Genomic DNA, 23435 nt, shown 5'->3' on the forward strand with positions numbered 1-23435 from the left:
TCAGCTCCCCTTAAACAGTATAAATGGATGGACTGCAACAGTATAAATTTAATCACATGTCCATGTTTCTACAGCTGTGAAGAAGGATCATACGGACTCAATGTTAACTCTGTTTCTCTCCACAGATGCTGCCAGACCTGCTGAGTTTTTCCAGCATTTTCTGTTTTTGCTTCATGTACGTACGTCATGTGCAGTGGTGCTAAGGTCAAGTCTGACGAGGAGATACCAGATTCCGATCCTAGGCTGTGCCCAACTGCTTCGGCACACAATTAGTCTAGGCTAGGAAGGAAGGTGGGGGGGGGGGGGGGGGGGAATGCGGGGGGGGGGGGGTGGGGGGAGCGGTGTTGGCGTGGTGAGGGTTTGAATTGGCCTGGGGTTACAGTTCCTAATAATTATCCAGTTCCCTTTTCCCACTGCCAAGCAGGAAACTGGCAGCACGTGGATGTCAGATGATGACAATATTGGCGATGCCCTCCCTGCTTTGGCAGCCAGGATAAGAAAGCGTTGATTTCATTTCTCCAGACTGCATCTGCACAAAATAAAACCATTACGGGTATTAATATTCTGTCGGTGTGTGCTGAGAGTTGTTTGTGAGCTTGACAGCAAAGACTTGCTGAGTAGTTACTTAATATGAGTGTAATATGAAATGTGTAATTTGCAGCCTGTTAATGGTGATCCGCGACAGACCAATGAACTGTGATTGATTAGGCAGCTTCCTATGTGGAAAGGAAAGGCTCACATCATTAGACCTGACCTGCCGAAAGGAAGCAGTATCAGCTCGCTTTAATAACTTCTGCATATACATGCAAAAAAAAAAAGCAGTTTATTACCCACTTGTCATTAAAGGATGTGAGCAGTGCATAATTTTTATTTGACAAATAATTTATGAAGGAGCACATTTGGATCATGGTTGCTATCTGCTCCTGGCGGAACTGATGAGTGTTTGGTCACAGTCTCTAGAAGTTGGTCAGAACTTAAAAGCCAGTGTCTAGTCAAATGCTCATCATTGGAAAGTGCAGCCACCTTTTGTAATGTCAGAAATGCAGCAGCAGCCAACTTGTGCACAGCAAGGTCCCACAAATAGCAATGAGGTAATTGATGAGATCAATTGCTCTGTGAGTTTGGTTGATGAATAAGTATTGGTCCTGATACTGAGGAGAGTTCCTCTGCTCTTCCTGAATTGTACCATGGGACCTTGGATATCCAGACTCGGTTTAACCTCCTTTTATATTAAGACTGCATCCCCAACAGTGCAGAACTCCCTCTGTACTGACACTGGGAGTGTCAGCCTAGATTCTGTGCTTAAGTCTCTGGAGTGGGACTTGAAACTGTGGCCTTCTAACTCAGCGGTGAGAGCGCTTGAATCATAGCTAATGGCCTAGTGCCTCAGGCTGCTTGCCACAAGTGGAAGGGGATTGAAAGTGGCTCGGGCGGAGAGCTGGCAGCCCGCCAGTACAAGCAGGATCTGAGTGTCAAGTGCTAATTGAGCCGTCATCCTAATGAGCGCTTGGTGTAAACAAGGCATCGCAGTTCTCCTGTGCACCTCGTTCACTTCTCTCTTCTGGATTGTTTACAAAGAAATATGACGTTCTTGGGCAGCCTCAGGCTAAACTCATCTAGCAACTGGTTTAATAGACAGTGGCAGAGCATTTGGACACTTGATGCAACCTGGGTATGATGGCAACTGTTGCCAGCCTGCGTGCTGCAGTGAAGTAATGAGTACTGTAGCGAGGAAAGACTGAGAGGGGGGCTCTGTCTGCCTTGCATTACAATGAACTCTCAGCAAGAACTGGAGGGTATGAGGGGAAAGCAGAGATTCCCAGCATCAAGCTGTTTGGTTGTGTGAAAGCCAATTTAAGACGGCGTTGGGCTTTGGAGCAGAGCAAAGTATTGGGAATGGATGTTTAATAGCTGTGACGGCTGGAGCCAAATACCATTTAAACCTGCAAGCTCCAAGCGTCCCCCTGCAGCAGAGAGGAGAGTGGGGGGGAGGGATTATTAAGAGTTGTCAAGATTGTAAGAGAAGGATTATTCCAGCAGGGTTAAATCTCAATTTAAATAAAAATTGACAAATGATGCTCAGTAAATCAGTGATTCCTTGGCATGTTTCTTTTTTTATTTATTTTAACACTACAGTTGGAATTGAATTTTCTACCACCCACTTTATTTTGGAGAAAATTGACAAAAATGTAGTATTCCTGGATAATGTGTTGCAAAGGTGAATTGGAAAGTTAAAGCAATTATGAACTAACTTGGAGATAGCCTCTTGGAACAGAGCCATCTAGTGTACAGGCTGAACAATTAAGTGTGTGCGTCTGTGTGCATGAATGTGTATCTGCCTGAGTGTGTGTGGGGTGCCTGCTTCTCTGCTCTCTCAATATGTGCACGTAGAACCCAGCCTGTCTTTTACTATGGTCAATGACTAATGTGCTTATTTACAATTCAGCTTTGAGCAGTGTGGGCCTGCTGGTTCAGGGGCAGGTGGGCTGGGTGAGAATTAAGGTTCATCCACAGGCCAATCTCCTACAACCTTTGGGGATGGTTGCAATGCAAGCTACATCAATGCAAATTTATCTTTCAGTGAAGCAAGCTGCTTGCCTGTTATCTGTCAGCAATGGCTTGTAGATCAGGGAGAGCCAATTCGCCATTGGAAGTAGAAAGGGATGGTTTGTGCCCCAAAGTGCTTCACCTACAAGAATTGTAATCACTGTTAATATCAGAAAATGTGACAGCCATTTTGTGCACAGCAGGATCTCAAAAGCATTAAATAATATCAGTGACTGGTTAATCTAATTTTTTTCCTAAAAGAACATTGCCTGGGACATTAGGCAAACCCTCTAATCTGACAGAGGGAAATAGAATATCTCAACTTTCATTGCAATAGGGAATGAGGAACCCTGTTTAACGTCTCATCCAAAAGGCAGCACCTCTGACAATGTGGCACTCAGGAGTGTGGGTTGGGCTCTGAACCTTCAGACTGATTGAGGTTCGATGTTACCAGTTGAGACATTGTAGAAGTGAACAGAAAAAAATATTTTTGTTAAAAAAAGGGCTGTTGCTCTTTCCAATAATTTAGGTGGAAAAAAAGCAAAGGCATACGTTGAAAAATTCGAATCCTGTGAGTTGAAGGTGGTGGACGGGATGCCAATCAAGCGGGCTGCTTTGTCCTGGGTTGTGTCAAGCTTCTTGAGTGTTATTGGAGCGCCACACATCCAGGTAAGTGGGGGGATTATTCCATCACAATCCTGACTTGTGCCTTGCAGATGGTGGACACGCTTTGGGGAGTCAGGAGGTGAATTACTTGCCTCAGATTTCCCAGTTTCTGACCTTGTCTTGTAGCCAAAGGATTTATATGACTGTGTTCCAGTTCAGTTTCTGGTCAATGGCAACACCTACGATGTTGATAGGGTAATACCATTGAATGTTGAGGAAAGATAGTTAGACTCTCTGTTGTTGGCAATGGTCACTGCCTGGCACTTGTGTGGCCCAAGTTTTACTTGACACTTAACCCAAGCCTGAGTGTTGTCCAGTCTTGCTGTATATGGGCACAGACTTCTTCAGTATCTGAAGAGTCTCAAATGGTGCTGAACATTGTGCGATCATCAGTAAAAATATCTATTTCTGACCTTATAATGGAGGGAAAGTCATTGAAGCAGCTGAAGATAGTTTGATCTAGGACACTACCCTGAGGAACTCCTGCAGCAATGACCTGGGACTGAGATGACTGGCCTTCGACAACCACAACCATCTTCCTTTGTGCTAGGTATAACTCCAACCAGTGATGAGTACCCCCCCACCCCACCCCCATCATCCCACCCATTCCCAATGACTTCAATTTTGATAGGGCTCCTTGACGCCACACTCTGTCAAATGCTGTCTTGATATCAAGGATGTCACTGTCACCTCACCTCTGGAGTTCAGCTCTTTTATCCATGCTTGAACCAAGGCTATAACGAGGTCTAGAGACGAGTGGCCCTGGCAGAACACAAACTGAGCATTAGTGAGCAGGTTATTGAAGTTCGCTGAGGAGTTCGGTGCCCAACTTTCCAGGGTTGCAGTAGAACTTCAGGAATTCAAGACTAATCTCCAGAATATTGCTGCATGCAACCCTAAAGAAGAAAAATGCAGCAAAAGTAGGAAATGTGTTTTTAAATAAATCTCCCAATACTTTGATTATTAGTGATAAACATTTCTGAAATGGCAGCCAAAAGGCTGCTTGACTGATGATCAAAAAATAAAATCATGCAATTGGGTAATTTTGGGCCTTTCTGGTTGGGAGCTGCCAGTAGGGACATGTTGGGCAACCAATGGCGGGAGCTTGGGGGAGGGGCAGTTGGAGACAGGAGGTCGTATGATATCTCCAGGAATATGCCCAACCAAAGTTGGCAACCTTACTGGGAGATGATGTTTTATTTTTCACTGGGGAAACTGTCTTTGCTGTTGCAATACGAACCTCAGCACTCATATAGAATAAGCATGAATTAATGCTTTGGGTGCAGGCGCCTTTTTCTGGATGGAATTTGCTTTTACCTTGGAGTCCAGCATGCTTTTAATGTCCCACTATCAGAGCCTGGGAAATAATGCCGAAGTATTGAATTAAGTTGCGGGCTACATTATAGATTCATAGTTCACTTTGAGCTTCCCTATGTGATAGATCAATTAGAATTACATCCACACCTTCCATCTGCCCACTATCCTAAGCTTTGAGAGCTTTCGATAAATAGGGGCGTGTTTATTTTTTCAGCCTTTAACTGACTGAAAAGCCGACACAAGGCATTGGAGTGTGAAATCTTAGTGGCATTTGACCTAAACAATCCCTAACAACAACCCCAGTGTGAAATCATGGCATTTACAAAAAAAAAATGCTGGATTGGAGTGTTTGCCCACAAGGTCCCTTGACTGGTCATTATGACATGATTTTGCAGGAGCCTCAAATATCACTGGTATTTTTGTTTCCCATTGACAAGTGCATCTAAGACCCAAAGAGACCTTATTAGAGGTGAATGGCCCTGAAAGGATTTATTTGAGCTTCTGGGATTTGTTTTTTTTTGCTGTCATGGTGTGGATATACAATGCTGCCTGCCCATCACTTCAGCTCATCACTTTATTAAACGTGGCTCTGATCAGCTCAGCAACATCCTCTTCCCAGTTTATTTAGCAGACCTTTAAACCTTCAAGTAATGAATTTCCTGATGTTTGACTCGCTAGAGAGAATTCTCTTTTGGCTTCCTCTCATCATGGAACAGTTCTGGATGCTTTTATGTGGCTGGTTTCTATGTACATGGTGTTTCTATGTACATGGTGTATGTTTCCCACCATCACCCATCTCATGCCTCCCTTTTTTTTTCACAATTCACCCCCGATTTAAGCTGGAGCTGGGGCTGGGGCTGTACATTTTGTGAGCCTTTTGATAGCTCCCCAAGTGGCCAATTATCAGACACGGTCTAGCCAGTGAGTTGTCAACTGGGAACACGGGCTTGATCTAGACTCGTTCCATTTCCATGCTCGTTCACTCTTGCATGCTCCTTTCTTACTTCTGTACGCCCACACTCTCTCTTGCACTCACTCACATGTGTGCTTTCTCTTTTGCATTTGTATTTTCTCTTGTGTGCTCTCTCTCTCTCTCTCTTTCTGTTACTCACTCACTCACAAGCTCTCTTTCTCTTAACAATTTCCAGCAGAGAGGCAGCTGAGTTACAATTTTGTTGAAGTCCTTATGGGATGTTTTGCAGTTTCTGGTGCATGGGTCTGGAGGTTCTGGGAATCTAGTACCCTACTGCTCGAGAAACCAGCATGCTGCAGTGTGCAGTTCTTGATAATCTTTCCTCAGTCTAGCATGCTTAAGAGTGAGGTGAGGAACATTTATTTGTTTTGATTTTAACTTTGCCCTTTGGGACTCTGAGTTGAGATGAACTGTCTGAATGAGTGTGCTGTCAGGATTCTGAAACAGTTCCATTGCCCAACATCCTAGCCGTGATCTTATTGAATGACAATGCAGCATTACTTCAAGCAATGTTTGACGGGCACACTTCCCTCATTTGCCGGCAGCCAAATTCAGGAACAATAAAAACAAGGCCGTAATTTATTTTGAGTTTATTTGTAGATAACTGTCACATTCAGCCACATTATTATCCCTCCTCCCAACCTGTTAGTCCTCCTGTATTATGCATTCAAACTAACGCAGGAGGGCAAGAACAGGAGTAGACCATGCTGCATTGTCAAAGGTGCCATCCTTCAAATAGTAAGTTAAACTTGTCGTATTTGTAAGGGTTAGTGTGCGGAACTGTGTAAATAGCATCTCCTATATTGATGAGGTAAGAGAACACATGACTAGGAGAGGAGAATGTTCATGGCTTCAGCAATGTAACTTCTGGTCATGGATAGCTGTACATAGTTCAAGTTGTGTAGAATAAACCAGTTATTGTTTGGACATTACCTATGTCTCAAAGTAGGGTGGTCTGCTGCAGATGAATAGTAAGGATCTTACAGCAGCAAAGAGAAGAAATAAGCTTTCCTCAGAATTACCTGGAAAAACTCAGCAGGTCTGGTAGCATCGGCAGAGAATGCCGATGCTGCCAGACCTGCTGAGTTTTTCCAGGTAATTCTGTTTTTGTTTTAGATTTCCAGCATCCACAGTTTTTTGTTTTTATAAGCTTTTCTCAGTCTTGGTCAATATTCCTCTCTCAAACAATGCACCAAAGCAGAAATAAAGACAGGTGTTAATTAGTCTCGTCGGGACTTGGAAAAATTTATTAATTTTGCTTCCAATCTCCACCCCTCCATCATTTTCACGTGGTCCATCTCTGACACTTCCCTTCCCTTCCTTGACCTCTCTGTCTCAATCTCTGGTGATAGACTGTCCACCAATATCCATTACAAACCCACCGACTCCCACAGCTATCTCGACTACAGCTCCTCACACCCCGCTTCCTGTAAGGACTCCATCCCATTCTCTCAGTTCCTTCGCCTCCGTCGCATCTGTTCCGACGATGCTACCTTCAAAAACAGTTCCTCTGACATGTCCTCCTTCTTCCTTAACCGAGGTTTTCCACCCACGGTCGTTGACAGGGCCCTCAACCGTGTCCGGCCCATCTCCCGCGCATCCGCCCTCACGCCTTCTCCTCCCTCCCAGAAACATGATAGGGTCCCCCTTGTCCTCACTTATCATCCCACCAGCCTCCGCATTCAAAGGATCATCCTCCGCCATTTCCGCCAACTCCAGCATGATGCCACCACCAAACACATCTTCCCTTCACCCCCCCTTATCGGCATTCCGTAGGGATCGCTCCCTCTGGGACACCCTGGTCCACTCCTCCATCACCCCCTACTCCTCAACCCCCTCCTATGGCACCACCCCATGCCCACGCAAAAGATGCAACACCCGCCCCTTCACTTCCTCTCTCCTCACCGTCCAAGGATCCAAACACTCCTTTCAAGTGAAGCAGCATTTCACTTGCATTTCCCCCAACTTAGTCTACTGCATTCGTTGCTCCCAATGTGGTCTCCTCTACATTGGAGAGACCAAACGTAAACTGGGCGACCGCTTTGCAGAACACCTGCGGTCTGTCCGCAAGAATGACCCAAACCTCCCTGTCGCTTGCCATTTTAACACTCCACCCTGCTCTCTTGCCCACATGTCTGTCCTTGGCTTGCTGCATTGTTCCAGTGAAGCCCAACGCAAACTGGAGGAACAACACCTCATCTTCCGACTAGGGACTTTACAGCCTTCCGGACTGAATATTGAATTCAACAACTTTAGGTCGTGAGCTCCCTCCCCCATCCCCACCCCCTTTCTGTTTCCCCATTCCTTTTTTTTCCAATAAATTATAAAGATTTTCCTTTTCCCACCTATTTCCATTATAAAAAAAAAACCCACTAGAGCTATACCTTGAGTGCCCTACCATCCATTCTTAATTAGCACATTCGTTTAGATAATATCACCAACTTTAATTTAACACCTATGTGTTCTATTGTACTATTGTCGTTGACATCTTTTGATGATCTGCTTCTATCACTGCTTGTTTGTCCCTACAACCACACCCCGCCCTCCACCTCTCTGTCTCTCTATCTCTCCGCCCCCCACACACACACCTTAAACCAGCTTATATTTCAAATCTTTCTTGGACTCGAACTCAAGTTCTGTCGAAGGGTCACGTGGACTCGAAACGTCAACTCTTTTCTTCTCCGCCGATGCTGACAGACCTGCTGAGTTTTTCCAGGTAATTCTGTTTTTGTTTTGGATTTCCAGCATCCGCAGTTATTTTGTTTTTTTTTGTTTTTATGTTAATTAGAAATACTCAGCAGATCAGGCGCTATCTGTGGAGAGAGAAACAGAGTTAACGTTTCAGATTGATGACCTTTCATCAGAACTCCATCCAATGCTACCAATTCCTCTCATGATGCGTTTTTTTTTAAAGATGTTTCCAGGAGAGAGAGTGCAGTGAAAATTCTTTTGACAGTGTTTGTTTTGTTTTGTGGTCTGCTTAAACTTTATTTTTTTTAAAGCAAAGCGATTGAGAAGATTTCATTTTTAATCATCTGTGGGATGATTCCAATTGACCACTCACCAAGGACAAGAGGTATAGTTACAAGAACTGGGCTTTCAGGGGCTGTTCAAGGCCCTTGAAGCTTTTAGTTGTTTCAAAAAATAATTTGTTTGTTCTTGAAAGGAACAGCCGGTTCTTCAACATTTAGGGCCGTAGGAACACGAGGGGGCTCAGTATCTTGAGTCTGACGTTTGGTTATATTATGGCTGATCTGTCCTCAAAGGGTCTGTAAATCTTAACATCCTTGCCTAACAAAAATCTAAATAAGCTGCTTTGAAATTGTCATTGACTGCCCCCATCCCCCAAAGCTCTTTGTAGGTGGAGAATGTTCCAGATTTCCACTACCCTTTATGTGAAGCAGTGCCTCCTTACATCATCCCAGAATAGTCCAGCATTAATTTCTGTAAGTGAAAAATTGAGGTCTAAACACCCTCCCTGTCACATGTTATAATGATATGAAGGCACCAATCACTCAAGGGATTGTGCAAACATGTTGTGGGTTCATTTACTTAAACTAGCCACATGAGAACAGATATACATGGATAGAAAGCTTGAAGATATCAGCAGCAGAGCTGTGTGCTCTGTGTTCTGTCCACAGCCCAAAGTGAGACTGAGACTGGATCACATGACACACTTCTAGTGCTGTCAAGCTGCTTTCCCTTAGAGACATATTACAACACTACCTTCCCCTCTCTGCACTCTCCACCTCCCCCTCAAGCTTGCTTCCTACCATCCACTTGCTCCCTCCTTACCCCACTCACCACCTCCCCACTCCTGTTGTCTTCCCCCTTACTCCCCCTCCCTCGTTCATCTGTCTTTTTCTCCCCCTTGCTCTTTCTTTTTCCTTTCACTATCTTGCTTTCTCTCCTCCCTCAATCACTGTGGGTTTAGCCCGTCTGCCTCTCTCTGTCTCAAAAGTTTTCCCTGGTAAGGAGGGGAGAGAGAGAGTTTTGACACGAGACAGCCGATAACCCAGAGGGAGGGAGGTTGAGCTTTTAGTGTGCCGTTGACGTGTATCGAGCCCTTTCTGTACCCAATGATGATAATGTGAGAAGTGACACCTAGTTAGCCTCGTAAGGTCTTCACCTCTACCTAAGCGATTGCATGCAAAGGAGGAGAGTGACAGACAGCAAGGTCAGACTCCAAAGCTTTCCTGCTCTCTTGCTCCTCTTCCTGCTTGTTTACCAGTTCAGCAGGTCTTCTGAGCATTGGGCAGACACCAGGGGAGTTATCTCAATTTCCATATCCACCTTTAACAACATGCATAGGCAAGAGGAGCTTTCACACACAATCCTGTCAGGAGGAAAAGCCCCGGCTAGACTGGAAATTTAAGAATGCAATTTATTCTTGTTACGCGTATCAATGTACAGATAGCCAAGGCAATCTCTTTTTTTAAAAAACAGATATTCTGTCTGTCTTCATTGTTGTGAATCTGTGGTGTGATTTTACCCTGTGCTACATGGTACAACTGTACAGACTAGTTTTACTTTTCGTAAGCAACAATCAGATGTTGGTTTGATTTTCACTAAAAGCCCTTTGCTATATTCCCCCTTTCCTCACTTGCTGTGCCTTTAGCTGCCTAGGCTTTAACCTCTGGGATTCCCTCTTCAACCTCTCTCCCCTTTTAAGATGCTATTTAAAAACTACCTTTTTTTTTGGCCATCTGTTCTAATGTCTCCTTTTGTGGCTGGAGTAATATTTTGTTTTATAACTTTTTAAATTAATTTACAGGATGTGAGCTTCGCCGGCTAGGCCAGCATTTATTGCCCATCCCTAATTGCCCATGAGAAGGTGGCAGTGAGTCCATGTGGTGTAGGTACACCCACAGAGCTGTTAGGGAGGGAGTTCCAAGATTTTGACCCAGTGATAGTGAAGGAACGGCGATATATTTCAAGTAAGGCCGGTGAGTGGCTTGGAGGGGAACTTCCAGGTGGTGGTGTTCACATGTATCTGCTGCCCTTGTCCTTCTAGATGGTAGCGGTCATGGGTTTGGAAGGTGCTGCCAAAGGAGCCTTGGTGAATTCTTGCAGTGCATCTTGTAGATGGTACACACTGCTGCTGCTGTTTGTCGGTGGTGGAGGGAGTGAATGTTTGTGGATGGGGTGTCAATCAAGTGGGCTGCTTTGTCCTGGATGGTGTCAAGATTCTTGAGTGTTGTGGGAGCTGCACTCATCCAGGCAGGTGGAGAGTATTCCATCACACTCTTGATTGTGTCTCGTAGATGGTGGACAAGCTTTGGGGGGTCAGGAGGTGAGTTACTCGCTGCAGGATTCCAAGCCTCTGACCTGCTCTTGTGGCCACAGTATTTATATGGCTGGTCCAGTTCAGTTTCTGAAGTGCCTTGGGATTTTTTATTTTGCTAAAGGTGTTATATAAATACAAATTGTTGTTGTTCCTTCTGCCTCTTGTATACATCACCTTTTTTTTTAAAAAAGGCCAAAATAAGGACCTCATGTCTTTCAATGTTTAAGGTATTGTGCAGGGATCTGCCACCTCTGAGCTCTACCTTAATAACTGGAATGTCAGAAGTCCCATCTCGGGGGAATCAGAAGCCGCCCCAGAAAAGGTAGAGCCTGTTTCAGAAGGGGTAGGACATCTGGTGGTAATTGTGTGTGTGTGTGTGTGTGTTCATGCGAGATGTTACTTCCCACTGCCTACAATTGAGCTTCTGTTTAATTGCCTTTCTCTTGTGTCTCCAAGGGGACATGGCTGCCATTGCTTCATTAACTACAGTTTATCTTGCCATCTTTCCCACTCTTTTTGACCTCAGTGGTGCACTGACACCAAGGGGGTTTCTCAAACAAGATGTACAGAGAAGTAAATGCAGGTGGTGAAGGGCTAATACATTGAACAGAAAAAAAAAAACACTTTTAAACCAGCATCATTTTCCATAAAGTGACTCCTGAATAGAGGAAAATGGAATGGTGTGATAGGGTCAGAAGGGAGAAGTGAGGAAGACCATTTGACCCATCCAGAAAGATTTTAATTACCAAACATTTTTTTGGATATGGATGTTTCTGTCAAGGCCAGCATTTATTGCACTTCCCTAATTGACCTTGAGAAGGTGCTGGTGTTTGCCCTCTTGAACAGTCTGTGCCATGTAGGTACACCCATAATGCTGTTAGGAAGGGACTTCCAGATTTTTGACCCAGCGACGATGAAGAAATGGTGATATATTTCCAAGTCTGACTTGGAGGGGATGGTGTTCCCAGGCACCTCCTGTCTGTTGTCTGCCTGTTAATCCAGGGTTTTTACCTCCTTTAGCAGCTCCTGATAATCCATTTCATGTGTCAATCACTCCTTGTGTGCAAAACTGATCAGACTTGTCTTAAATTGGCCTTTTACTAGTTTGAACCCTTGTCTTCCTTTTACAATCCAGCTTGAAATAATGTTCCACATTTACCCTTTCCTGTTTGCTGCATTTGGCTGATTACCTCTCTTGCCTCCTTTCCTCCATTCAAGGTTGAAAAGCACTTTGAGAAAGCACAGGATGCTGCCTGCACTGTCAAAACATGAATAATTCAGACTCAACAGTCTACAAATACCCAGTGCTTCCAGGCGGGTGGAGTATGAGGCACAGCCCATAACATAATTAGCTGTGTTTTGCTTTTTATGGGTTCCAGTCTCTGAACTGTAGCGGGGTATAACTACAGCCAAAAAGGCAGTGTAGAGGGTGTTACCATTAAAGGTACCATCTCATGGTTATTATCCCACCTAATGTAATATAAAGATCATTAAAGAAATGCAAATGATAAACTGCTGTACCCAAGCACTACGTATGTTATTATTTATTGTATTAGTACATTTTTGTAATAGTCTGCATTTGAAAACTAGTTGAGTCAAGATGAGCAACACCCTTCATGAGCAGAACGGAATATTTAGTACATGGATGGCTTTCAGGCCAAAAAAATCCACTGTTGTTAATTGTGGCATTTCACTCTTTGGTAGTGGCAACTCCAGTGCTGCAATGTTACTGCTGGCTATGAATAAAGGATTTCCTTGAAGCCCAGAGAGGTGCCAAGCTTTGCCTCCCTTCTTGGCACCTATGGTGACCACATGCCACCCAATGACCAAGAAACCTTTGAGAAGCCATTGCTGCCCATTCCCAGACCAAACTCTGGGTGCACACCGACACTGCCAATCAGTAATTCCATTCAATTATACAGCTACATGGCATCTTTGCTGTGTCAGTCATGGCTCAGCTGGTAGCATGCTTGCCTCCTGAGTTAAGAAGGCTGTAGGTTCAAGTCCCAGTCTAGAGATTTGATCACAAAATCTAACCTGACTCTCCAATGCAGCACTGAGGGAGGGCTGCAACATTGTGCATAGTCCTTAGGAACTCCAATGTATATTAACCTGCCAGGGTATCTATCCTTGGGTGCCTTGTAGCTTGGCAATGAAAATGGGATTGGCATTATGCCTGGTAGATGCCTACATCTAACATCTCTCTCTTGCACACTCCGTCTCTCTCTCTCACATTGTTGAAGGACTGGCACTTTGCATCTTTAAGTGTTTATTATAACAATTTATTTATTATTAAACAGCCTGGATATTATTGGCGATGCCAGTGTTGGAACAATATTGGAAGCTGAAACCTCACATGCAAATGACCGCAATCACTTCAATGATGATCAATTAAGAGTGTGGGCACTGGCCCCTGATATCCAATTCACTGAATCCTGACTATTTCAGCTGTTTTCAGTCCCTGCAGCTATGATCAATCATGCATTGAAGCAGAAGTATCCCTTTCCTCGCTGTCTACTTGTCGCTTTTGGTTCAATTTCGTCAATTCACCAACTATTCAGTAATCTCTTTGTGCTGATATAGATTGTGAAAATCATTGTTAAGTGCATCATGATACCATATGGGAATTTAAAGCCACATTTTTCTTTAAAAAAAAATTAACCCCAAAACAGTTCAAGTCTATTCAAATCTTGAATCCTGCTCCAAAATCTTGGGGTTCTAGCCCTTCTGTCTCAGGCCTGGACAGGACAGAACAAAATTCTTCTCATTTGTTGAGTCTCAAATACAGCTACAAATCCTCCACCGCCCATCACCGACATTTTGTTTTTGGCCTTTATCTTACTGTTGCTTTTGAGCTTCCAACTCTTGTTCCTTCTAATCCAAATACACTGTCTTACATACACTCCCTCCCCACTCAACTGTTTGACCTGGCTACTGTTAGCTAGCTGAGCACTGATGAAGAGTAAAACCTGAAACCTCCCAACATAAACTTGAGTTGCTGGAGAATCTCCTGTGATCACTTTTATTTCAATTTTGATGTAATATAGCTGCTTGATTTCAACCCTAATGACCTCTGTCCTTCCACACTGAAGGTTTAATGATTATCACTTAATCACTTGCTTATTCAAAACTCTACTGCCTGTACCCTAACTTTGCACCAGGTCTGGTTCACCTGTCACCCCTGTGTTACATTGGGCCCTGGCCCAACAAAGCTTTTGTTTTTAACATTCTCATCCTTGTGTTGAAATCTTTTCCCTGCCTTCACACACCCTCCTCTGCAACCTCCTCCAGCCCTGCAACCCTCCCAGATCTTTGTGAGTAGTTAGGGTAAAACTGTAGTTAGGGTAAAGCTGGCAGGAGGATTGATGATCAGCGATTGCAGGTTTAAGATGTCAAATGAACTAGGGGGGGAGATGGGAAGGTGACAGATGTGTGGAGACCAAATGAGAAGATGTCAAGAGAAACCGCAACAATGAGACTTGATAGACCAGGCAGACCCCAGGTTTAGATGGTAGTCTGTGTAGGCTGGCGTGCACAGAGTTGACGTGGATTTGATGGGCAGAATGGTACTTCTGTGCCATAATGTCTCCAAACTGTTGATCTCAGTCAGGATTGAGGTGGACACTGAAACTGACACTGAAACCCATGAACAGAATAATTTAAAAACAAACTAGAACACATACCACAATCTAAAAATCACCTTCTGTGGCTGTCAAAGAGTTAATAACACACAGACTGGCAGCCCCTCAACAAGGAAGAAAATAAAATCAAGTTACTGATGGCTACACAGACTCTATCCAGCAAAGGTGCAGATATTGTGCAAGGACAAGATCAAATTTGGCAGTTGTAATTATTGTCCATCGGCTCGCTCAACCATATTCTTGTTCAAAAACAGAATTACCTGGAAAAACTCAGCAGGTCTGGCAGCATCGGCGGAGAAGAAAAGAGTTGACGTTTCGATTCTTGTTCACTTGTTAATGGATGGCCATTGATGTGAGAGAGCACAAAGTGGAAGGTGTTCATAGACCCCCCACACGCTCCATCATCAACACCTCTGGGAGAAAAAGAAGATAGAAAAGATGAGCATGTTAAAAAGAAGAGGGAATGCAATCATTTCTCCTGCGAAAGAAAGTCACTTGATGCAGCAAAATTGCAAAACTCTTCCTTTCAAATGCCTCTTGCAGCCATCCTATAATTCCTGCACTTACTTCATTATCACTGATTCTAATCATCCTGACAAGAATGATAATTTAATGCTGAAGCATTATAGACTCTGTGCCTTCTCAATTAACAGATGGGGCACCAACCAACTATCGGAGATGAACTAGCAAGTGGAATTGTGACCAGCTTAATTGTACGTTTTTTTTTTAATAACCTTGGAATTATACTTCATGTTTGCATCAGCTAATTAGGAAAGCAGTATTTTCATATGCTGATACACAGACACATAAATAGACGAGTACACATACTCAAATGTGTGCAAAATCATATTTTAATTGCAGCCTTTTCCCAATAGGAAATAATGAGGGATGTCAGCTGTTACTCAGTTGGTAACACTCTTGCTTCTGAATCAGTAGGTTGTGGGTTTAAGTCCCCTCTCCAGCACTTGAGTGCAAAGTGAAGGCTGACACTCGGGTGCAGCACTGATTGGAGATGCTGCCTTTCTGATGAAATATTAAATTGATTGTCCATCTGCCCTCTCTGGTGGATGCAAAAGATCCTGTGGCATTCTTTGGCAGAAGAGCAGGGGAGTTACTCCTGTTGTCCTAGCCTATAATTATCATGTTGTTTGTGGGAGCTTGCTGTGCACAAATTGGCTGCCACGTTTCCTGCATTACCACAGTGACTATACTTCAAGTATTCCATAAAGGTTGCCAACTCTGATTAAATGTATTCCTGAAGATTTCATCACATGAATTGCCCCCACAATCCAGCCATTAGTTGGCCAACTCATCCATCCTTGTGACGCACTGCCTTCCTATGCCAATTGGAAAGTGAAAAGACTCATTGCTCAATTGGATGATGCCTGTCAGCCAAACAGTCTTTTTTCTCCCTGTTTTTACTATTTTGGAATATTGATAAAGAGAGCATTGAAATATTGGTAAAGAGAAATGTTCAAAGAAAATGACAAATGTTTCTCATGTTCTGATGATTTTTCTCTAGGATTGCATTGCCCATAGCAGTGTCCTGGAGAATGATCTTCAATTCCTGGAGACTCCAGGCCAATCCTGGAGGGTTGGCGACTCTGTACTTCATTAGCTGTGAAGAACTTCGGGGTGTGCTGGGGTAGACACTATACAATTGCAAACTTTTTTTTTTCAAAAGAGAGCTTTTCTTTGGCATGGCCCGATTTAAAAGAAAATTATATTTATATCTGTGTGCAACAGATGTATTGCCCATCCTTGGCTGGGCTGATGGACTAAGGATGAGCCACACCATGTGGGACTGGAGCCACATGTAGGCTGGGTGGTGTATTGGTGATAGTTTGTGAAGGAAGTTGCTGGATATGTAGACTTTTTAAAAAATGACTGTCCAGCAACATTTTTCCACAATCATTTTCCTGATGCCAGCCCACAAGCTGCCAGGCTTGATTGTGTTCCATTTTGCAATTTGGCCTCATGGGATTTGATCTTGTGGCCTCCTGGGTTACCAGTGAAGTCCCATAACTGCGAGGCTGCTGGACTCTGATGCAGAGACTATCTCCAGCTACTGACAGCTAGGACAGGTACTCTGGTCAGTTGGTGGGGAAAGGTGCTTCAATTGTCTCCCAGGTCCAAACTGCAGCAGGTTAAATGATCAGATCTAGCCCTATTTGATATAATTATCGAATTAAGTAAAACAAATTGAAGACAGTTTCAACCCAGTTCTTACTGCAAATGAACCCAAAATTGTCCATAATTTAGCGTGATACTGAGGGGGACAGAGGCCGAGAAAGGCCTACCTTTCCTGACAAATACCACTGCAGAAAACCCTTGTGCATAAAAGAAGCCCAGGTATTTCCATTTATGTATTTTATCCAAAAGGTTAAGGGCACAAAAGTACAGTGGTTCAAGAGAATGTTAAATTTGGGAGAATTAGGTGCCTTGAGGGGTATGATGATGAGATGGACAGGTAATTGTTTGGGATTGATTTTAAAAAGTGGACCTCCCTGATGAGCCTAGTGGCCATTTTTTGCCATTGTACATTATTCTAGCACTGTTCAAGACCATGGGTTCCCTTAGCCTGAAAGGACGAAGTTACATAGAATTAGGTAGAATGTACGGCACAGAAACAACTGGTCTATGCTTCGTATGAGCACCTCACCACCTCTTCATCTAACCTTATCAGTATAATCTTCAATTCCTTTCTCCCTCGTGAGTTTATCCAGCTTCCCCTTAAATGCAGCTATGCTATCCATTTCAAATGCTCCTTTTATTGTGGCCGTGGGTGACACATCCTAACCGCTCTTTAGGTAAAGAATTTGGATAAAGAATTCCCTATTTGATTTTGAAGTGACCATCTTAAATTTATGGCCCCTTAGTTTTGGACTTCCCCCCACAATTGGAAACATCTTCGCTACCCTATCAAACCTTTTCATCATCTTAAAGACCTGTCTCGGCCTCCTCCTTTCTGGAGAGAAGAGCCCCAGCCCGCTCAGCCTTCCCTGATGGGTTTTAAACCCGGCCACATTAAAGCTCTTTTTAGATCGGCCCTCTGGTTTTGGTCACGTTTTTTTTAAAGTATTGAATTTAGAACCGTAGAAAAGTTACAGCGCAGGAAGAGGCTGATCAGTCCATCATATCTGCGCTGGCCATAAAAAGAGGGAAAAGAAGCCCTAGGCACAGGCGAGTAAAGTAAAATTGGGTGAAGTGTCTCTTTAAGACCACAAGTTGTTTCTTGGACCTTTGGCTGAGCTTTTTTAGAGGCTGCGTCATTTCATGGCAGGAAGCTCAGTTGCTGCCAGTTTACTTTGCTTGGAGGGTAATTCATGGGACTGTTTTGGTTAAGCAGGGCCAGTATAAATATAGATTGTTTGTCAGTGTTTTGGCAGCTCCTGATTCCTTCCACTTGTGAGGTGCAGTTATTGATTGCATTCACACTGCTCTAATGCAGCCTGGGGAATTGAGTGTGGAATCATGAGGGCGGGAGGGGAAGACTGATTACTTCAGTCACGCTAAGGAATAAAGAGGGCCGGAACGTGAGAATTCTGAGGAATATGTTCCAGGGGAAAGCTTTTGGTTCATCATAACTCAAGATAACAGACTAGTCCATAAAAGCTGCAGTGGTTACAACACTTCCTTACCAAGAAAACAATGCTTAAATAGTGCAGAAATAAAGACCCGTGAACATAGGAAATCTGCAAAGGGAAGAAAAATGCCATGAATGCACATCCCATTGATCATCATCCAAAAAATTAACGTCTGCGATCCTTCAATTCTGGCCCTTAATGCACCCCTGACTTCCTTTGCTCCACCGTTGGCAACTGATGTGCATTCCACTGCCTAGATCTGAAGCTCTGGAATTCCCTTCCTAAACCTTTCCTCCTCCCTAAACCTCTCCTCCTCCCTCACCCTCTCTTCTTAAAGGCAATCCTTAAAATCTATCTCTTTGACCAAGCTTTTTCTCACCTGTCCAAATATCTCCTTATGTGGTTCGGTGTCGGATTTTGTTTGTGTTGAGTCTTGGGATGTTTTACTATACAGCAAAGGTTATATAAATGTTGCTTAAAACTTATGAAGGGATGGGACAAAATAGACAGAAACAGTGGTCCCAGTGATTGAGGGGTCTAGAATCAACGGATATACAATGAAATTTCGGAAATTTAGGAAAGTGAACAGGAATAGGATTTTTTTTTTACACAGACTGTTGTGAGCCTGAAGAATGCTCGGGAATGTTGACTTAAAGAACCAATAAAAAGGTGGATGATGTACAAAGGGAATTAAGTATATGGGGAAGGGCTGGGAATGAGATTTGGGCGGCTGTCATGTGCATCCCTGTTTCCCTGTTGTAATCCTGCTGTAAATTTATGTGTAATAGCCATAACTCTGCACCTTTCCACAGAAAGGAAGAACGGGCCCTTTGAGTTAACAGTTGAGCAGATGGAGGAAATGACCCTGGTTGGTTGATGAAATCTAACCTTGTTGCCACTGCCAGCCACTTTGATGCAAGCCAGCTCATTATTTGAATAGTCTGGGTAGATAAACATGTCATAAAGGGAGGAATTTGCTGAGCTCCTGTTGAGGTTCTATTAGAAACCAAACCTGTGGGTGCCAGGGTTAAGGTTGGGCAAATTTTGGCAGCCCTGTGGAAACAACCATGTGAAAAACACCTCTTTGGTAGGGAGAAATGAGCCAGGTATTTTGGTGATAAAACCAAAAAATGTTGGGAGTACTTGGCCTTTCTGGCAGCATCTGTGGTTAGAGAAACAAGAGTTCACGTTTCAGGCCTGTGAATCCTTTGGCTGAAGTTTCTGCCTCCTTATTGGAGTGTAGTTACATGGCTGACCTTCATAGCCACTTAGACATTGTCAGTAAGAATTTATATAGTGCCTGTCACAACCTCCAGACTTCCTAAAGTGCTTTACAGCCAATGAAATACTGATGTAGGGAATGTGGCAGTCTAATTGTGCATAGCAAGGTTCCATAAACCCTACTATAACCTCAAGTAACCTGTTTTAGTGAAATTGGTTGAGGAATAAACATTGGCCAAGATACCAGAGAAGACACCAGAGAGAATCCCAGAGAGAGCTCCTCAAAATAGTGCCATGAAATATTTTACCTAAGAGAGCAAACAGGGCCTTGGTTTAACTTAGCATCCAAAGTGCAACATCCCGGACAGTGCAGCACTCCACTAGACAGTTGGCCTATATTTTGTGTTCTAGTCTCTGGGTTTTGGAACTCTCAACCTCCTGAAAGAGGAGAGTGTTGTCTATTGAACCACAGCTGGCACCTCTTCATGTGACTGGACATCATGTCCAATTGGGAAAGATTTAGCTTTCCCCCATCAAAGGTTAGCACCTGTCAGAGAGGAGGAGAGTTCTAAGGGAGATAAAGAGAAAGGTACATTTGGCTCTGTGCAGATGTTCTTCTGACTGTTAATGTCTAAAATGTTACAGATGTTAAACATCTGGTTCTGTGTTTCTCAGGAGCATCTGCAAATGCTTTCTGACATTTGATTGCAAGAAGTGGAAATGGCAACAGTGTGTTGGATCTGGAAGGTTCCAGTAGTGCTTGGTTGATCACTGGTAAGAGAAGTAATCACTCCTGGGCCTCAATTTCCAGCTCAGCATGCTGCCTGAAAGCCAGTGTAGGTTTTGGACCAATGAAGCACTATTAGCAACGCTTGTTAGTTCAGGTTCCCTTTGTCTCTGGTTACAAGGCTGGATTCTGTCAAGCGAGATTCATTTTCTGTCCTGTGCTGGGGAGTCTAGTTTCTCATGTTCACCTTTTGTGGGTGGCTTTTAACCTTTTGGTGTCAAGGCAATTGGCATTGTTTAAAGGTGAGCGTGTTGTGTGTGTGTGTGTGTGTGTGTGTGCGCGTGTGTGTGTATGAGGTCAGGATCTTGTTGCCCACATTCCTAATGGTGCTTTTGAAAAGCTGAAGTTAATTCTGCTGTTAAAATCTTTGTATTTTTTTTCACTTCACACAAAGGCTATCTCTTCACCCAGGCTGGTGGAATAGTCTGGAAACCATTGCTCCAAAATGTTGTGGAGGATGAGGGTTAATTGAAAATTTTGAAACTGAGATTGATGGATTTTTATCAGGCAAGCCGATTAAGGGTTACAGAACCAAGGTGGGTATGATGGATCAGATCAATCATGATCTAATTGAATGGTGGTATCGGCTCAAAGGACTAAACGGTTTCCTCCCATTCCTATGCGCCTCTCTCCCTATGTCAAAAATACATCTTTTTATTGTCTTTTTGTGCCCTTTACTCTTCACATCCAGGCAATGTTTTCTAGTTTAAAAACCCAACAGACACTAACGATCTCCAACATCTTCACCAATGTGGTTTTAGTGATAACGTGGAAGTGATGAAATTAGCCAGCATCAGTGCATGAAGAGAAGCTCCATGACTTTGCTCCATGTTGGTCTCCAAGAACATACAATCTGTCAGCAAAAGTCAGAAAACCTTTTACTAACCTACTTTCCAAAAGCAAATTAAATTTGTGGGAAAAAAATCATTTGTAGCCTCTTGTGGCATTTTTCCTATAATCCCTGCAAGCCCTTCTGCACACTGACTCCTTCATGAAGCTCTTAGTAACTAACCAAACTCAGAACTGTTCTAGCACAGGGAGAGGCCATTTGGCCCATTGCATCTGAACTGCTCTCCGAATGAGCAACCCACCCAGTTCCATTCTCCAACCTTCTCCCTGTAACCCTGCACATTCGTTCTTTGCAAATGAGAGTCTAATTCGCTTTAGAATGCTTCAATTGAATCTGCCTCCACAATCTTGGATCATTCCAGACCCAAATCGCTCACTGCATGAAAACATATTTCCTCAAATCACTATTGCTTTCTTGACAATTACTTTAAATCTGTGCCCTCTCATTCCCAATTCTTTCACGAGTGGGAAGTTTCTCCCTATCTACTCTGTCCAGACCCCTCATGACTATGAATACCTCTATCAAATCTCCCCTGGGCCTCCTTTTCTCTAAGGAAAACAGCCCTAAGTTCTCCAGTCTATTTACATAACTGAAGTTTCTCATCCCTGGAACCATTCTCATTAATCTTTTAAGTACTCTTCCCAATGCCTTCACATCCTTCCTAAAGTGTGGTCCCCAGAACTGGGCGCAATACTCCAGCTGAGGTTGAACTAGTGACTTATACAAGTTCAACATAACGTCCTTGCTCTAATATTCTGTGGTCCTACTAATAAAGCCCAGAATATTGTACGCCTTATTAACCGCTCTCTCAACCTGTCCTGCACCTTAGTGGCTTATGCACATATATATTGTCTCTCCATATTCTTTCTACCAAAATGAATCGCTTCAGGTTTCTTTGCATGGAACTTCATTGAACTCGCTAAGATAAAAGCAAAATACTGCAGATGCTGGAAATCCCTATGATAGGAGGGAAACTCTGAAGAAGAGTCATAAGGACTCAAAATGTTAGCTCTTTTTTCTCTCTCCACAGATGCTGTTAGACCTGCTGAGTTTTTCCAGCATTTTCTGTTTTTGTTTCATTGAACTCCTGGCTGTTTTCGAACCCTCTCTCCCACCAGCTTGGTTCTTCTCTTCCTCTCATTGTCGACCTGCCCAAAATTTGCAACTCAAATGAGTATTACATAGAATCGACAGTACAGAAGCTGGGCATTTGACCAAACTGGTGCATGGGTATTTATGTGCCACATGAGCCTCCTCTACTCTAATTCATCAAACCTGATCAACAGGGCTTTCTAATCCTTTCTCCCTTATGTACTTTTCTAGCTCCCCCTTAAATGCAGCTATGCTACACCCCTCAACTAGTTAATGTGGTAGTGCGTTTCACATTTCAACCACATTTTGGGCCAGGAAATTCCTCCTGAATTTCCTATTGTTTATTTTATATTCATGGCCCTGAGCACCGCTCTCCCTGCAGGTGTAAACATCTTCCACATGTCTATCCTTTCAAACCCTGTCATAATTTAAACAACCTCTATTAGGTTTCTCCACAGCCTTCTCTCTTCCAGTGAAAAGGGCCCCAGCCTGCACAGCCCTTCCTGATAAAAGTACTTGTACTGCAATCCTTGATTCAAATCATGTTGCTGGAGTGGGGCAATACCTTTGGACGCTTATTGCAAAGGTAGTCCTCCATATATCATCTGAACCATCTCTAATCGGATTTACAGACCTGGCACCCACTCCATAATGACAAGCTCTGGAGAGAAAAGGTTTTCCACGATATGCTGAGTAAGTAGGTGGGTGTTAAGGGAATGACTTACTTTCATGATGTATCATATCACATCTCTGAAAGTGCTTCACTGAGAATCAATTACTTTGAATCAATTACTTCATGTGCAACTGAGTATAGAAATAGAAGGATAAAGCAGATAAACGCATGGCTGGAAAGATGGTGCAGGAGGGAGGGTTTTAGATTCTTGTGTCACAGACGCTTTAAAAGGTGTTTCCCCAAGGTGGGGTGGGTGGGGGGGGGGGGGGGGGGGGGGGTGGGTGGTGGGGGTTGTGTGTGTGTGTGTGTGTGTGTGTGTGTGTGTGTGAGCTGCGCAGTGAGAAATTCAATTTAAAATAACACAGTAGCAAACCTTTACTTTCAGGAAAAAGGTGAGTTTACTTCGCACTGTTTCTTAAGAAAAGATAGTATGAACACACACACACACAAACACACACACACATTAGTTACAGATGAAGATAAAATGATACTTTTAAATGTGAATCAAGTTTGGTCTGTGTTGTTTGGTACAGTCCTGATATGTTTTGAAGTCAATGTTCCGTTGTCTGAAGTGAAGGTTTTGTATTTGTAGAATTGTCTCTGCAGCTGTGATGGCTTCCACAGTTGAACTTCTGGAGATTGTTTTAACAGGTAAGCTTGGTAGTTTAGTATGATAGGAAGGAGAGTAGGCTCCTTACTTCTGTTCTGCAGGCATGGCACTTTTAGCTGCCTAGTTACTTTACAGCAGACTTAAGTAGCTGTTTTTCGATGCCTTTCCTTGTCTCTCCTTGTGT

General features: G+C 43.5%; 1 protein-coding gene across 4 annotated transcripts in view; it reads left to right on the top strand.

Annotated features, from left to right (window-relative positions):
• The window catches only part of plxna4 (plexin A4), a 701383-nt gene that overhangs the window by 89954 nt on the left and 587994 nt on the right, over positions 1–23435 (top strand). Inside the window, exon 4 of one of the 4 annotated variants that reach the window (XM_041202721.1) lies at positions 12009–12138. The exons of the other annotated variants lie outside the window; for them this stretch is intronic. Coding sequence (XP_041058655.1) covers positions 12009–12062 — 54 coding nt within the window. The 3' untranslated portion in view covers positions 12063–12138. Of the gene's footprint in view, positions 1–12008; positions 12139–23435 lie in introns of those variants that run through there. 4 annotated transcript variants of the gene reach the window in all.

The sequence above is a fragment of the Carcharodon carcharias genome, chromosome 13 (genome assembly GCF_017639515.1).
Source record: "Carcharodon carcharias isolate sCarCar2 chromosome 13, sCarCar2.pri, whole genome shotgun sequence".
Taxonomy (NCBI): Eukaryota; Metazoa; Chordata; class Chondrichthyes; order Lamniformes; family Lamnidae; genus Carcharodon; species Carcharodon carcharias.